The 15,246-nt window shown below is 41.6% G+C and overlaps 1 protein-coding gene across 4 annotated transcripts in view; it reads right to left on the bottom strand.

Moving 5' to 3' along the window:
- ELMO1 (engulfment and cell motility 1) overlaps positions 1 to 14,944 on the bottom strand; it is a 401,547-nt gene extending 386,603 nt beyond the window's left edge. For all 4 annotated transcript variants that reach the window (XM_069461513.1, XM_069461514.1, XM_069461517.1 and 1 more), the window contains exon 1: positions 14,850 to 14,944. In XM_069461513.1, coding sequence (XP_069317614.1) covers positions 14,850 to 14,927 — 78 coding nt within the window. In that variant the 5' untranslated portion in view covers positions 14,928 to 14,944. The remainder of the gene's footprint in view (positions 1 to 14,849) is intronic.
- Between the last annotated feature and the right edge of the window lie 302 nt (positions 14,945 to 15,246).

The following is a 15,246-nucleotide window of genomic DNA, read 5'->3' as shown; positions in this document are numbered from 1 at the left end:
GAAGAAAAGAAGCGCAGCTTCCAAATGTCAGGACACCACTGAGAAAGGATACGCGTGTTGACTGCCACTGGTACAATATGACTTGGAGAAACTTTAATGTACAGTAACCCATCTAGTCCGCAGAGGTGCCTTGTGACATTGTGTCAGTGACACCCATCACTTTCTAACAGTTTTATTCTTCCTCCAGTGGTCCTAGTGACTACTCTCCATACTTCTGAGCTATACACTTTTAGCGTGGAGGCATCTGATGAGTTCCGAGAGGTGTGTGTGCATACTCTGTTTTCCTACTAGCAGCCTGAGGAATATGAAAGATAATGACAAAACCACACTTTCTTGAGGGAAATTCAGCTGGTTCTTGGAAAGCAAGGATTTTGAGAACAGTTGCAATACAAATCACTGACACATGATTCCAGTAATTACCAAAATTGACACAGGGGGCTCACAACAACCTCTCCGAAGTATTAGAAACATGTATCACATTAATTTTAAAAATTGAAAGATGACAGGTTCTGCTACCTTTTTCCTGACAAATGATGATTTGTTTTGAAAATGGTTTACTAAAAATGACTTATTTCAAGCTTCGTGAAACTAATTAGATATGAGATTTTACAAGATAAAGTACAATCTTTGTGTCATAGAAATTACTGAACTACGAAGGTAAGCAGACATAAATAAGTATGTCGAATGGATCAGTGGGTCAAAGACAAGCAGACATACCTTCTCTTTCAGATAGTCTAACATGCTTCTGCTCAGGAGAAATTGTATTTCCCTTCAATTGGAAGAAAAACTGCAATTTTAGGAAATGACAGAAATACAGAGATGAACAACACAAAAATAAAGCACTACTTGTATCAATTATTATCTTTTGTGATTCTCCTTCCTGGTTCCTGATTATCTTACTGTATATTGTTTAATATCGATGTTGCTATAGATATAAAAAACAACTTTTTCTCCAAGTTTCATTATCTCAGACAGCAACAACCAATTTCCTTCCTAATTCTTCTGTATCTCTCAACCTCCTTTAATATCAGTATTTTCCAAGAAGTATTAATACTTCCAGATGGCTCTAGATCCATAGAACCACACCCTTGCAATCAAGTGTTCTCTTTTATGCGCAAACGAATAATTCACACCGTGAATCAATTTAGGTCTTATGGTCTGCTTACCTTCACCCAGGTGAAATGATCTAACTTAGGTGTGTCAAATGCACATGTGGAAAATTAACCATATTTATGTGCATGGTACAAAAATAAAAAGTCAGGCAGGTTCAGTAGGATAAGTAGAAATGACTGTCAATCCTGATGGACAGGAAACAGATGTGAGAAAGCCAGATAAGCTCTGAAGACAAACTAGGGTTCGGGTTCAATTTAAACACAGGAGAATGAAGGTTCATTGGCTGCAAAGAAACTGAGATTGGAAGTAAGACAGCAGCCAAAAGAACACTGAAAGGAACTGGTGACAAAAGAAGCATGAAGAAGTAAGTTCACATTTTTCATTTAGTTTTTTTTTCCCCTTTTATTTTTTGTCTCTCTTCACTACACAGTGGTCTGTGTGTGTGTGAGTGGATACACCAGTGCTAATGCCTCCTTCATTCCTGAGTGGTAACGAATGTGCTGAGACATCTGCCGGCAGGCAGTGGAGGGACCTACGGTGGCTTCCAAGTCTCAAATATATGTCCCATTATTGTGATGGTGACAACAGTGAGGCAGAACCTCAGCCATGAAGAATAATAAAACAGGTTTTTCAAGCAGGGTCTGAAATAGGCAAACAATGGCCAAACCTCACACTCTTTCTCCAAACTCCCCTACCTTCAACATATTATCAACACAGACTTGTATTATCAATCATTACTTGGCCGGCCCTTCTGATAATGATAAAATAGTGTAGTAACAGATACTATTTATTGAATGAGCACCATATACTCCCTACAAGATGACATTACTAAGTCTATTTTACTAGAAAACTATAATATATGAAGATCTTGAGATGTTAAGTGACCAGCTCAAAGCCTCACAGCCTATGTAACAAGAGTCGGAATTTGAACCTAGACTTATTTAATTCCAGAACCCTTGCTCTTTAACTCCATCCCAAATCTAGAGTCCTCACAACATGAACAACAAGCCCAAGTGCCAAAGCTAAGACCTGAAGGGAGGGGTGCTGGAACTTTGGGTGTTTTTGTCCCTGGCACACGGTAAAGTCATGATATATGTTATTAGTATTTAAAGCACAATGTTTTACGCTACCATAAGAATAGTATATGATCCTTCCTCATGCATTATCCACATGAATTATAAAGTCCTAAGTTAACACTGAAACTACTGATACTAACTACTTTTCCAATGGAAGAACCCTCACTGTTCCAGCTCACTTTTGATGCCCAAATCAGCACCTCCAATGCCAATTCCTCTGTAGAAACTTCTGTCTCAGACCATTTCAACACGAGTGTATGTCTTTCCACAACCTCAGACTCAATCTTCTCCCAAACTCTCTCTTTCTCAATTTTCAACTTTAATTCATCTTTCTCTAGTTGCCAGAATGTAAACGTGCAACCAACAGTACATCTTTCCTCTCCTTCGTGTTGTCATCTGTTCCCAGTCCAGCCAGTTCAATCTGGGGTGACTTTCAAAACCGTCCTCTTTATCCTGCCTGCAGGTACAGAGAAGCAATTCAAAGTCGAGGCCATTTGGATTGCCTAAGGCATTTTCAGTTGAAGGTACAGCAAAAAGACAAAGGAAGAGCTGAACCGTTGTTTACATTGCATATGGAGGAGTTGACAACTTCACATGAATGAAAAATGAGAGGCTAAAAAAACAAGCTAGAAGCAAAAAATGTCTAAGTCCCATAGACAGATCTTTTTAGTCTTTTTTTTTTATTTGTAATTGACAAACCATAATCATATATTTATGGGGTGCAAAGTGCTATTTTGATAAATGTGTAGATTTCTGAAATGATCAAATCAGAGTAATTATCATATCCAGCACTCAAATATTTATCATTGCTTTAGGGTTAGAACATTTAAAATTCTCTCTTTTTGCTATTTTGAAATACACTGACTTTTAAAGATTTGGACCCATCATAGGTTTTTCGACAGGGAAGTACCACACAATAGGGGATTACACTGGAGGCTAAGAGACCAGTTAAGTGGACAAATTAGCCAACGTATCAAAACCCAAAGGAAGTATGAAAGGAGGTCCAACCATATTGACACCTGACATATTTTCCTGTAACATGTAAGGTTTCCTGTAAGGTTTCCATAAAGAATGTATATCCACCTAAATATTCTTCTACTGGTATTTTTTATCTCAGTAGATGTCACCATGATCTGTCCAGTTTTTCATACAAGAAATCTTGGAATCATCCTTGATACCTCACTCTACCTTACCCCCTACCCATAGTCAATCATCAATTTCCCATCAAATTCATCTTCCCATATGTCTTAATGAGAAATATATCTAACTTCTTTCCATCTCCCCTATCATTATCCCAGGTCATGGCATGGTCAGCTCTTGACTGGGCTACTGCAAGAGCAGTCTAGCCAGATCTCCTATTCCATTTTACTTCTCACAAAACAATTCTCAAACTGGGACCTTCTAAAAGTAAAAATCATCATGTCACCCCCTGGCTTAGATACCTTCTATTTTCCAGTCTCTTGGAGAGAGTATTAAGTCCATATGGCTCCTCATGGGAGAGCCTTACCCACCCAACTAGCCAAATCCAGAGCCCCTGTTCTTTCTCACTGTAGAATTTTTCTTCAGTTCCAGAAGGGTACTATATTAGCCAGGATCTCTTTAATATTGCTTCTCCACCATTTGTTCCCTTCTTTATTTATGGAACTTCCAGTTAGATATAGGTTGGAACTTCTTGATTTACCCTTTTCAACACAGCTTGGCATTTGTATTTATTATTCCTTTATCTTTAGGGCCATGTTCTGGATGAATCCCACATTTTCATTTTCCAATTCACCGATTCTCTCATTAGCCAAATCCACTCTAGAGTTACTCTGTCTATATGTTTTATTGTTTTTATTTTTCTGTTGTTAGGGAATTTTTTAAATTTTATTTACTCTATGTATACCGTTGTCCCCCCTTATCTGAAGGGGATGTGTTCTAAGACTCCCAGTGGATGCCTGAAAACTTGGGCAGTACTAAACCCAACTGCTGTCAATCAGAACATGCTTCTGTTTGCGTCTTCCACCCACACATTTAATGCCTCTTCCATTTTAACTAAGCACTTACCTTACACTGTGGCCAAAACTTTTGCAGATTGAGGTTCAACAACAAAACTAGCACTAATTTCTTTTTCATTCCTCACAATTTCACAAACAGAAGATTCATTCTCATCATAGATCTTAGTAACTTCAGCATATAAATTTTTCCCCTTTCTTTATTGAGTCAAGAACGTTAAGCTTTGCATTGAAAGGAAGATACGGCTTCTCACTGGCATATCCAAATTATCAGCATCACTACTCTTGCACTTTCAGGCACTCTGGTGACCTGAACACGAGCGCTGCCACACCACACAGTTGATCTGATAACCAAGATGCCTACTAAGTGACTAAAAAGTGAACAGAGTGGACAAGGGGATGGTTCAAGTCCCAGCAGGACGGAGCTGGACAGCACAAGATTTCATCACACAACTCAGAACAGCGCACAATTTAAAACTCATGAATTGTTTATTTCTAGAATTTTCCATTTAATGTTTCAGACTTTGGTTGACCAGGGAAAGCAAAACCACAGATAAGGGTGGAACTATTAATACTATATTTTTCATTTCTAATATTTCTAACTGGTTCTTTTTCATGTCCACTTGTTCTCAATTAATACCTGCCTACTCTGTATTCATAATCTCCTGTTTGTATAGATATTGTTCTCTCTCTCTTGAAGTTCTCCCGTTACGGACAGTCAACGCACACCGATGTTTGAGTTCCCCCTTGCTCTCGCACTCCTCCACACTGAGGCCCAGCGACAGCAGCAGCAGATGTGGCAGAAACCAGATGTGGGCAAGTTTTCTGTGATAACCGACTAGATAGAAAAGCTGAGGGAAAGAGGAGGGTCTAGGAAGACACATGGTTTCAGCCTGAGAGAACTGGGTGTGTGCTCACACCTGTAACCAAGACAAGGAAAACATGAAGAGAAGTAAACTACACAGGTTTGGGGCTGAGAGGAGCAAAAAGGACTGTTTTGAATACACTGAGTTTGAGGCACAAGAAACGTCTAGACGGGCAAGGCAAACAGGCAGAGGGGTAGCTGCTTCTATAGGTCAGGAGGTCAAGAAAGAAGTGACAGCCAGAAATGATGATGAAGCTGATTAATCTAAACAGATCACTACAAACCTGTCCCAGAGCAATGACTGATCCCTAATCATTTTGGTACGGCTTGTCTCAAAGTCACTTGACTGTCTTTCTCTTTTCTGGTTTATGTATTTATTACACTACGCTTTTTACCATTGTTTTAGAGCAGCAGTCCCCAGCCTTTTTGGTACCAGGGACCAGTTTGATGGAAGACAATTTTTCCACAGACCAGGGCACTTGACTGTCTTTTGACTATTGATGGCTTTGACGGAAGGACACACGGATCTTCATAAAGCCAATTCATAAAATATAATAACATATTTAGAAGACACAGCAGGAACAAGGCAGGCAACGTTCTCACCACGGCCACTCCCTTTCATAATTATATTTAACTGTCTGTAATATTAAACAAAAAAGGTACAAAATATCACCTATCTCCCTCACTCAAGAAACATTCTTGATGAGTTTACTAAGTTCCAAGCACTGCACAGGGCACTGGGAACACACTTGGGCCGTACAGAACATCGCACAGTGATCACAGCCCTGTAGAATGTCACAGGGCACAGAGCACAGGCCTTCACCCAGTCGGAGGAGCCCGAAAAGGCCCTCTGTAAGGAACTTACGCTTCCTCTGGGACGGAAGAATGAACAGGAGTTGGACAGGCAGAGAAGTGAAGGGGATAATTTCCAGTTAAGAGAAAATCACATTTTTAAAGACTCTGAAGTAGGAGGAAATTTGTGCTCACAAAAGGAGAAAAAGACTGCATGTGATGAGAAGCCAGACGGTGGGGCTGGGGGACGCCACAGTGGCACTGAGTAAGGCTGGCGCAGTAGGCAAGGGGGTCTGGACCCTGCTCCAAGTGCAGTGGGGGAGCCACTGAACAATGTTAGGCCTGGGGGAAATGGATTGGAGGAGAAATAGGAGGGGTGGCCTGGGGCCAGCTGTGATGCTACTGAATGTTCTAAAAATGTCAGAGGTCTTAGTCACCAAGTCTTAAGAAAACATAGTTGATGAAAGACTGCCTTGAGTTGCTTAAACTTCCCTGAGTGACAGTGTTGTGGAAGGAAGTAGAATGGAAGAGAACATCACCTGCGTCTGCCTAGAAAGCAAATTAAAACGTGCAGTTCATTTTCAGCAGGAAAAGCAGAATGCTAGAGTTCAGTCTTGCTCAATTAAACTCAGATCTCAGTTGAGGAGAGAAATATGCTTGCTGCATTTTTCTTCCAAAGCACGGCACACTCTAAGATTTTATGAGGTTATGTAGACTCTATCACACAAGAAAAAAGAGCTAAAACCAGAAAAGGAAGTACCCCAGTCACTTTATTTTAAAGGAAGTTTAAGAAATAACTGTGACATTACCAAATCCAGCAGTTGCAAACATCAGATGAGGAATGACTATTCCTCTACCAATATCATTCTACCTGTCATGACTGCACAAAAGCCACAGTGCAAAATCGCACAGGCTTGATCACACCTTTCTTAATTGGAACAAAGTGAGTTCCTGAAGGTGCTATGCTTGTACTCTGTAAAGTAAGGAGAGGCTAAGAATTATTAGGACCATTTTTCTGATGGAGAAATTGAGGCATGGCCTTTAAGGCAATCGCTACAAGTTTTTGTAGGAGTCCGACATCTGGCCAGCTGACAGAGTGAGAAATTTCAAGGAACTCACAACAGTGGTTTTCAAATGTCCAACAGCAGGAGCATCACCAGGGAGCTTAATAAAAACAGGGATCCCGGGACCTTGAACCACACCTACGAAATAATTCTCTCTGTGTTTTCAAAATGTTTCATGAATGATTCTGATTCAAAGCCAGGTTTGGGAGCCCCTGACTTAGTCCATTCTTAACAGGAGAAAATTGTGTCTAACACTCAGGGCACATTTGGCAACATCTGAGACATTTCTGCTTGTACCATTGGGGGAGAGGGTGCTACTGACATTTAGTGAGTAATGTCCAGGATGCTGCTAAAATGCTACAAGGCACAAGTCAGCCCTCAAAACCAAGAATTATCAGGCCCGAAATGTCAGTAGTGCCAAGGTGGAGAAATCTCAAACTAACCCAACTCCTCATAAAAAGCAGTCCAGGAAAATTACATGGCTTTTAATTTCTGCAGTTAAAGGTTAGAACCTGGTTTTCTAGAAATTCAGTCCCATTTTCTTTATTCTATGTGATTTTAAAGACCCATCTGAATTCAGGCCTCTTTATTTGGAGCTCAATTGTCTTTCAAATTTCACCAGGCAGTCAATAGTTAGATGTCTTGGGAATTACGGTTTTTCAGGCTGAAGAGCTGGCTTTGGTGCATTCCAGGGAAAGTCTGTATTATTGGTCCCAGTCTTGCTGCAAACACGAGAGGCCTGTTCTGTTCTGTGTACCAGACAGCAGAACCGTAACGGGCTCTGGTTGGCTATCATCATTAAGCAGAGCACTGAATGACTGTCTCTCAGAATCTCCACAACACTACGAAGGACCCGTGAATATTGCCAATTCTTCACAAAGCAGTCAACTTGCCTGGATTACAGAGCAGGTAAGTGGCAGAGCCAGATTCTGAGTCCGTATCAGCCCACCCTGAAGTCCATGCTTGTAAACACCATGCTCAACTGCCTCTCCGAGTCTCCAGCCACAACAAACTAGCCTTTCAGGCTCTGTCCCACTCCTTACGGGCTCCTTCTGTAATAACCCAGAGCACCTGCCAGACTTCCCTTAATGTTTAAGGAAATATAGTCCTTGCTTTGATAACACAACACGTCCCTGGAAGTCACACGGCTGGGAGCTGCCGCAGGCAAGCCCGCAGTGGTGGACGCGTCTGCTGGAACCAGCTGGCGCTATACCTACCGGTGGAAGCCGGTAAGTGGGGGCGGGATAGATGGAGAGTCTAAAACAGAGCTACCCAGCAGAAAGACAGAATGATTTAGTAACAACTGCCTGGGTTTCAGTGTCATACAGTGTTGGACTCAAATCAGTACCTTCCCAGCTGAGTAATCTTGGACGAATTAATGAACCTCGGAATAATTCTAAAGTGGGGTGTCTAAAGCTGACCTTGCAGGCCTGCAGGAAGGTGAAGAAATCCTATTGTGGGGCACTTCTCCTGCCTGGCACATATGGCAGTTGCTATTATTAATACAACTATTATTATTATTATGTACAGAATGAGCAAAATCCATGATGTCAAATATAAAAACTTGAACTTGCTTTACTCAATTAATGAGCCCTTAAAAGATCTTATACAAATCAAATTTATGCATATTGAATTATATCTTAAATACACTACAGAAATATGATAATGGAGGAAAAATTGCAGGCAATCATTTTGTACCTGTTTACTTAAAAACATGCTTCTGTGTTTCTTTTAGGGAAATAAAACTCCACCAATATATGAGTAGGGGATGCTGTTATAATTTTTCTATTTGGAGAATGCCAATGTTTTATTCCTATCTTCCGTGTTCAGAATTCAAACCTGTTGCAGACACACAGAAATGGAGATCAGTGTGATGAACCACAGGACACAAATGTCTGGAAACTACAGGCTGTGACCACCAGGAGCTTATAATCTATTTCAAGAGATGTGGGCACATAAAGGAAATGTAAATTACACTGTGTGTAGACAGAATATATTAACTGCAAATAAAAGCTACAGGCAAAGAAAATGGTGTAAGAAATTAGAAGGCTGGAGAAATGACTGCATTATAAAGTGATCAAAAAAGGTTTGAGTACAAAGGAGGCTCTCTGCAGCACTTAGCGAAGCCAGGATTTCAAGCAATGGAGAGCTTGGAGAAGGCAGGAAAAATATGAGCCGGCACACTGTTAGAAGGAAACGGCAGGAGATGAAAACCAAGTCTGTGAATGTGCCAGGACACACGTCTAAGGGAGCAGCTTCTACAAAACAGAGGGTGCTTGCGAATTGCACACAGGACCTGCAGATACTACCGTGGAGCACGGATAATGCTTGGGGAGAATATGGAAGGATGCAAAGCCATGCTGAGGAATCTGGCTGAAGTCTCAGGACCACTGGAAAGCTCAAGAATCATCCAGGACTATTTTTTTGTTAATGGTAGTATCCTTTCCTCAAACAAAATCCTTCCCCAAATCAGCCCACAAATGGAAACAGGGCAATACAAAAGTTCTGCAGCAGAAGTGAGCTAAGAGTGCCTGGAATCTCATTCCACACACTCCTCTCGCCCGAACCATTTGAGAAGGATCTGTAGAACTCAGGTTGAAAACAGTGTATCTCTTCCCATCACCCTTTCTGGGCCTGAATTTGCTCACTGCAGCCTCTCCAAGCAGGTGTCTGATGTACTGAGCAGATATGATGGAACCCCTCACCTGCTGAGATGGCCCCTGCTGGCTTTTCTTTGGCAGAGGATGAGTTCATACCCTTGGGACATAAATAGCACATTTAATGATTCCTCCTCTACAGGAAATAACTTCAAAAATTTGGTAACACCTGTGAGACCCCCTTTCTTCAGGTTCACATATGCTCAGTTTCATTAACCACTAGTCCGTCTTCCTAGGCGACTGAACGTTTATACAGGGGAATAAAACAGAGTAATAAAGCCCGGTGGTTACCTAGAAGGCCACACTAGTGATGGGAGCTGGTGCCATGTATTTAGGCAGAGGTGACACTTGAGAGTCATGAGAGAACATGGGACCTGAGACGGCGTGTGGATAGTGAACACATAGACCAGAGAGCTAAGCACTGAGGTTGGAACAGATCTAGAAAGGAAATACGTGGAGCCGTGAAGGACATTGACACAGGCTAATCAAACGAGGGGGAGGAATCTCAGGCACTGAAGCTGGATGAAGGCAGTGGGGAGTTTCAAGATGTGAATGAGCAGCTTTGCCAAGTGTGAGCAAGTGGGTGACGACCACCAAGGCGGCACAGCAAAGGCCATTTGATTTAGCAAACCAGAAGACGTTGCTGCCATCAAAGAGGGAAGCCTTAGAGAGAGGAAAACCGTTATTAACTCAAAGATTAAAGGAGACATTGAAATCTTCACAAGGACCATAACAGTAACAAATTATTATCCCAACTTTCCAAGACAAAGAGACTGAGCCTCAATGAGCCTGAGCCTCTCACAGAAAGCAGGGCTCCAGGATTGCTCTAGTCTGAATGTTTGTGCCCCCCACCCCAATTCATATGTTGCAACCTACCCCCATGGTGCTGGTACTCAGAGGTGGCTCCTTCAGGAGATGATTAGGTCATGAGAGTAGAATGCTCGTGAATGGGATTAGTGCCATTATGGAGAGGCTGGAGGGACCCTGTGTGCCCCTTCCACCAGTGAGGACACAGAGAAGGCACTATCTCTGAGGAACAGGCTCTCCCCAGACACTAAATCCACTGGTGCTTCGTTCTTGGACTTCCCAGCCTCCAGAACTGTAAGCAACAAACTTCTGTGGTTTATCAATTACCCAGTTTAAGGCACTTTGTTTAAGCAGCTGTAAGCACTTATGCAAGGACTCACACTCAGCTTGAAATGTTCCTGGAACCTGTACTTGTCTGTTTTTCTGCACTGCCTCTTAGGAGATGCCTCTTGTCAAAGTGGTCAGGGTCCTATGCTCTTGATTGAGAAATGCATTGTTCAATAAATAGCAAGTTAACAAGAACGGTGGATGCAAGAGCCTTGGTATATCCAGACAACAAGGATCCAAGCCTTGAGTGTCTCCCCAAGGTTGAAACTCAACAACAGACAGCGAAGCCTGGAGCAGAAGCCAGGAACAAGCTAGTTGATAACTCTCTGGAGAGCTTTTCGTGAAACAGCAAAGTCCATTTGCAAGAAGCTCTTAGGGGTTTTTCCTGCTGATTGGAAACACAGAATTTTCTGCTAAAATTTTAAAAAGAAGATAAAAAGGCCACCTCGGGCAGACGTCCTCTTGAACACAACAGGCACCGTCAGAGGATGGCTGAGCAAAATTGAGCACCCGATAAGATAATCACCACTCAGAAAGCATCCCTCCCAGTTATTCATTAATGAAACATCCTTTTATTTTAAGTAAGGACTGTTCACCACCAGGCACAGAGAAACGGTGCTCAAAGACAAGCAGCTCCCAGTTTGTTTCTCAAACTGTGAGAGCCTTTGCATCACAGTCACCTGGTGCTTATCACAGAGGCAGATGCCCCAGCCCTGGCTGATGAATCAAAATCTGCGCAGCTGGGGCTGGGAATGTGCATTTTGCACAAGCTCCCGGGGCAATTCTTGCTCACACTCAGGGTCAAGGACCACTGGGTTAAGTTGATAGACGATGACAACACAATGTGATAAGTGGATGGACACTCAAAATTTCAGGAGAACATAGAGCAGCAATGCCTAACCCAACTTTTGAAAATACCTTTTAGTGAAATAGTAGCAATCTAGGTTAAAAAGGAACCAAAGAGCTTTCTAAATGAAGCTAACATGCAATGGGAGAGAGACAGGTTATGTGATGCTTATTGAACAAGGTAGAAAATTGGGAGATAACTCAAGTAATAACCATTCCTTCAATTCTTCAGTGCTTGTGCAAAGACACTTCCAATTCTCCTGCCAACTTCTGACTTCATCAAGAAACAACATCTGCCACCAACACTGCCATTGAGTCCCACTCCAACTTCAGCAACTGCAGGGCAATAAGAGTCTGGGTTCCTAACTCTTTGTCTTGGTCTCCACATGGCATTAACAGGAGGCCTACACTTTAATCAACTGTTTGCAAGTTCAGTCTTTGGAGGAGGGGAGGCCTGGGGTTATGTCCTAGTCTGTCACTGACAGACAAATCATGTAACTTCTCTGAACTTCAATATTCTTATCTGTAAAAACAGAACAATCATCAAGAACAGACAACTCAACATCATGTGCTTCCTGGTACGATGTGCCTAAAAGGACACAACATCAATTCCCCAGCATTTCTGTGAAAAATGCAAAACCCGAACCTAATCAGTAGGAGGTATCAGAGAACCCCAAATTGAAGGACTTTCCATAAAACAGCTATCTTATACGCTACAAAAATGTCAAAGTCACAAACAATAAAGACTGAAGAATTGTTCTAGATCGATGGAGATCAAAGAGACATGATAATAAACATAGTACATGATCTTAGATGGGATATTAGACTGTAGCTAAAAAGGGCCTTATTGGGACAACAGATGAAATGTGAATACGGACTATGAACTGTGAATTTGATGATAGTGTTCTAGAGTTGTTCAGTTTCCTGGTTTTTATAAAAGTACTGTGGTTATGTAAGAGAATGATTTTATACTTAGGAAATACAGACTGATTATTTAGGGGTAGAAGGAAGATGGTGCCTCTGAGTCCCCAGTAAATGTGTCAGAAAAAGTGTAGGTGGGCAGGAGTTCTTTGTGCTGTTCTTGCAATTTCCTTGTGCTTGAAATTGTGTCAAAAAATTACTCATCAAAGCTATCAGGCCAGGAAAAGGAAAGACTGAGAAACTGTTCAGGATTGGAGAAGACTGAGGAAACATGACAACTGTGTACAATGTGGTTGATATTCCTGGATCCTAGAACAGGAAAAGTGGGAAACAGTGGGAAAACTGGTGAAATCCAAATAAAGTTCATGGTTTAGTTAATGTAATGTACCAATAATGCCAATTTTTTAGTTTTGACAAATGTACCAAGATTAAGATGTTAACATTGGGGAAACTGGAAGAAGGGTATAAAAGTAAGCGTATACAGTCTTTGCAATTTTCCATATATCGAAAATTATTCCAAAATAAAAAGATTATTTTTGTAAAAAAAAAAAAAAAAGGTATTAAAACACACACACAGCAAAAGCCATCCAAAGGCAGAGAACACCACATGGACTCCACAGGTACCTAAGAATGTATATCGAGAGCTGTTCTCTTAAAGCAGAGGTTCTCAAACTCCACCAACCATGGCAGAATCAAAATTACATAGGTTACCAGTACCACTAACTGAGACTTTCTTGGGATGGGGCCGCTGAGAACATTTATTTGAACAAGTGCCCAGGTGGTTCTGATGAGCACACGGGTTTGGGCACCAGGCATCCAACTCAGCACTTCTCAGACTTAACTATGCACAGTGATTCCCCTGGGGGTCTTTTCCAAATGCAGATTCTGGGTCAGGAGGTCTGGGATAAGACCAGAGATTCTGCATTTCTAACAGGCTTTCAGGTGATGCCCAAGCGTCTGTCCTCAGCGCTGTATGGAAATGCCTGGGTCCACAACCCTGTGGAGCACTCAGAACTGCTACGTGTATGTGAGGGACCAACTTCCATCTCATGGAAGCCACTGTTCTCTTAGGTTATAGCCAAATCTAATGCTAACTACATTTAGTCTGCACCATGTTATCTCCAGACAATTTAACTATTAATAGCATCCTCTCTCAAGCCATACATGAAAAAGGATAAGCATCTGTTGCCTGAAACAAATGTATACAAAGCTACCGGGAGTCTCCACTTCACTGTTTGCATGGATTGCTTCCAGAGTCACTAAAAAACTATCTTAGAGAGCAGTAAAAGTGGCAGTCATTGTGTAGTCTGATGACACCTTTATTGACAACAATCCCCAAAAATGTACCCTTTCTTATATTCAATGTAAGTTCAACTAATTCTGATCTGAACTATATAATTCATTTTAATGATTCCTTTGGATTTATACAATGCCTTATAACTCTTATATTGGTCTTCTACCAGATAATAAAATCTTACCAGGAAAAAAAATTGTAAATCATAATCATAAAATAGTGTCAAGAACATAAATAAAGATTAGAGTTGCTGTGGGATTATAATTTTGAAAATGTAGAAAGCCATCTAGAATCCTATATTACACACTTTATGAAACCCGTAAGTGTATATTAGGTCTCAACGCTTTTTTCTTCATGCTCTAGCATGAATATAGTAAAGTGAGGACAAAAATAACCACCCTGAGATAACCTACTATTTACTATAATAAAATAGTAAATGAGAACCATACCATATGACTCTCAAGATTCAAACTAAAGGATGCCTTTATAGGTAAAACCATTTTTATAAACCTTCTTGATATTTTTTTCATTCAATAAATATTTACTGAATATTTATTACATGCCAGACAATATGCTAGACACATAGTGAATTTTACTCTAAAAATAAAATCACAGTTGGCTGGGATCCAAGACTGAGCCCCTGTCTGCTAATTTCATCATAACAAAGTACCAATATACTTGGCTGCTTCTGCAAAATGTGAAGAGAAAAATGATCCAAAATATTAAGTTTTGTGCTGCCTATGTTAAAACAATCTGGACATATTCATGAGTCACTGCAAGGCAGGGCTGGGACAGCCTCCGCGGTATCAACCGCCCAAAGCACGATGCACTTGTCCCTCCCGCCTCCCTCCCGGCTTCAGACACAAACCGCGTATTGACACAATCCAAGTAGACATTGGAAGAGCATAAAAACCCTATCCATCACCATTGTACATGGTACAAAAACCAACCTACACTGCAACTATTATTGCACAGATTTTTCAGCTCAGGCAGAGAGAAAAAGGGGGGGAAAAGAGTTACCCGAAGTCTATGAAAATTCCAACACAGAAAGGAAACTGAAAATAACCACCCAAATGCCGCCCACGTTACTAACCTGGTCAATTTCCATGAGTTTGGGGTAGGCGCCCGGCCATTCTATGGCCACCTTGACGATGTCCGCCGGTGGCGGCATTGTAAGCCCCCAAAATGTCCGAAGCCAGTGGAATTGGAATCCTACAGCGAGGACGGCCGCACGTGTCTACACCTAATGAGGAATGACAAAAAGAGAAAGAGAAGTCACTCACTGCAGATGCAGGGTGAATTTTGCTTCATCACTTCCTGTTTTCACTGGCGGTTTGGTACGAAAAACGGCTCCCCTTGGTGCCTAGGTGCTGAAGACACAGGGGTGCAGCCAAAGGCACCACGAGCTCCCCAGGAAAGATAAAAGATGAGGGGGCCAGTGGCAGCAGCCTTGAGTCAAAGCCGCCAGGAAAGGCTGCCCTGGGGGGCAT

Source organism: Eulemur rufifrons, chromosome 29, assembly GCF_041146395.1.
Source record: "Eulemur rufifrons isolate Redbay chromosome 29, OSU_ERuf_1, whole genome shotgun sequence".
Taxonomy (NCBI): domain Eukaryota; kingdom Metazoa; phylum Chordata; class Mammalia; order Primates; family Lemuridae; genus Eulemur; species Eulemur rufifrons.
The sequence above is the reverse complement of the archived record's forward strand: the minus strand, read 5'-3'. Positions and strand labels throughout refer to the sequence as shown.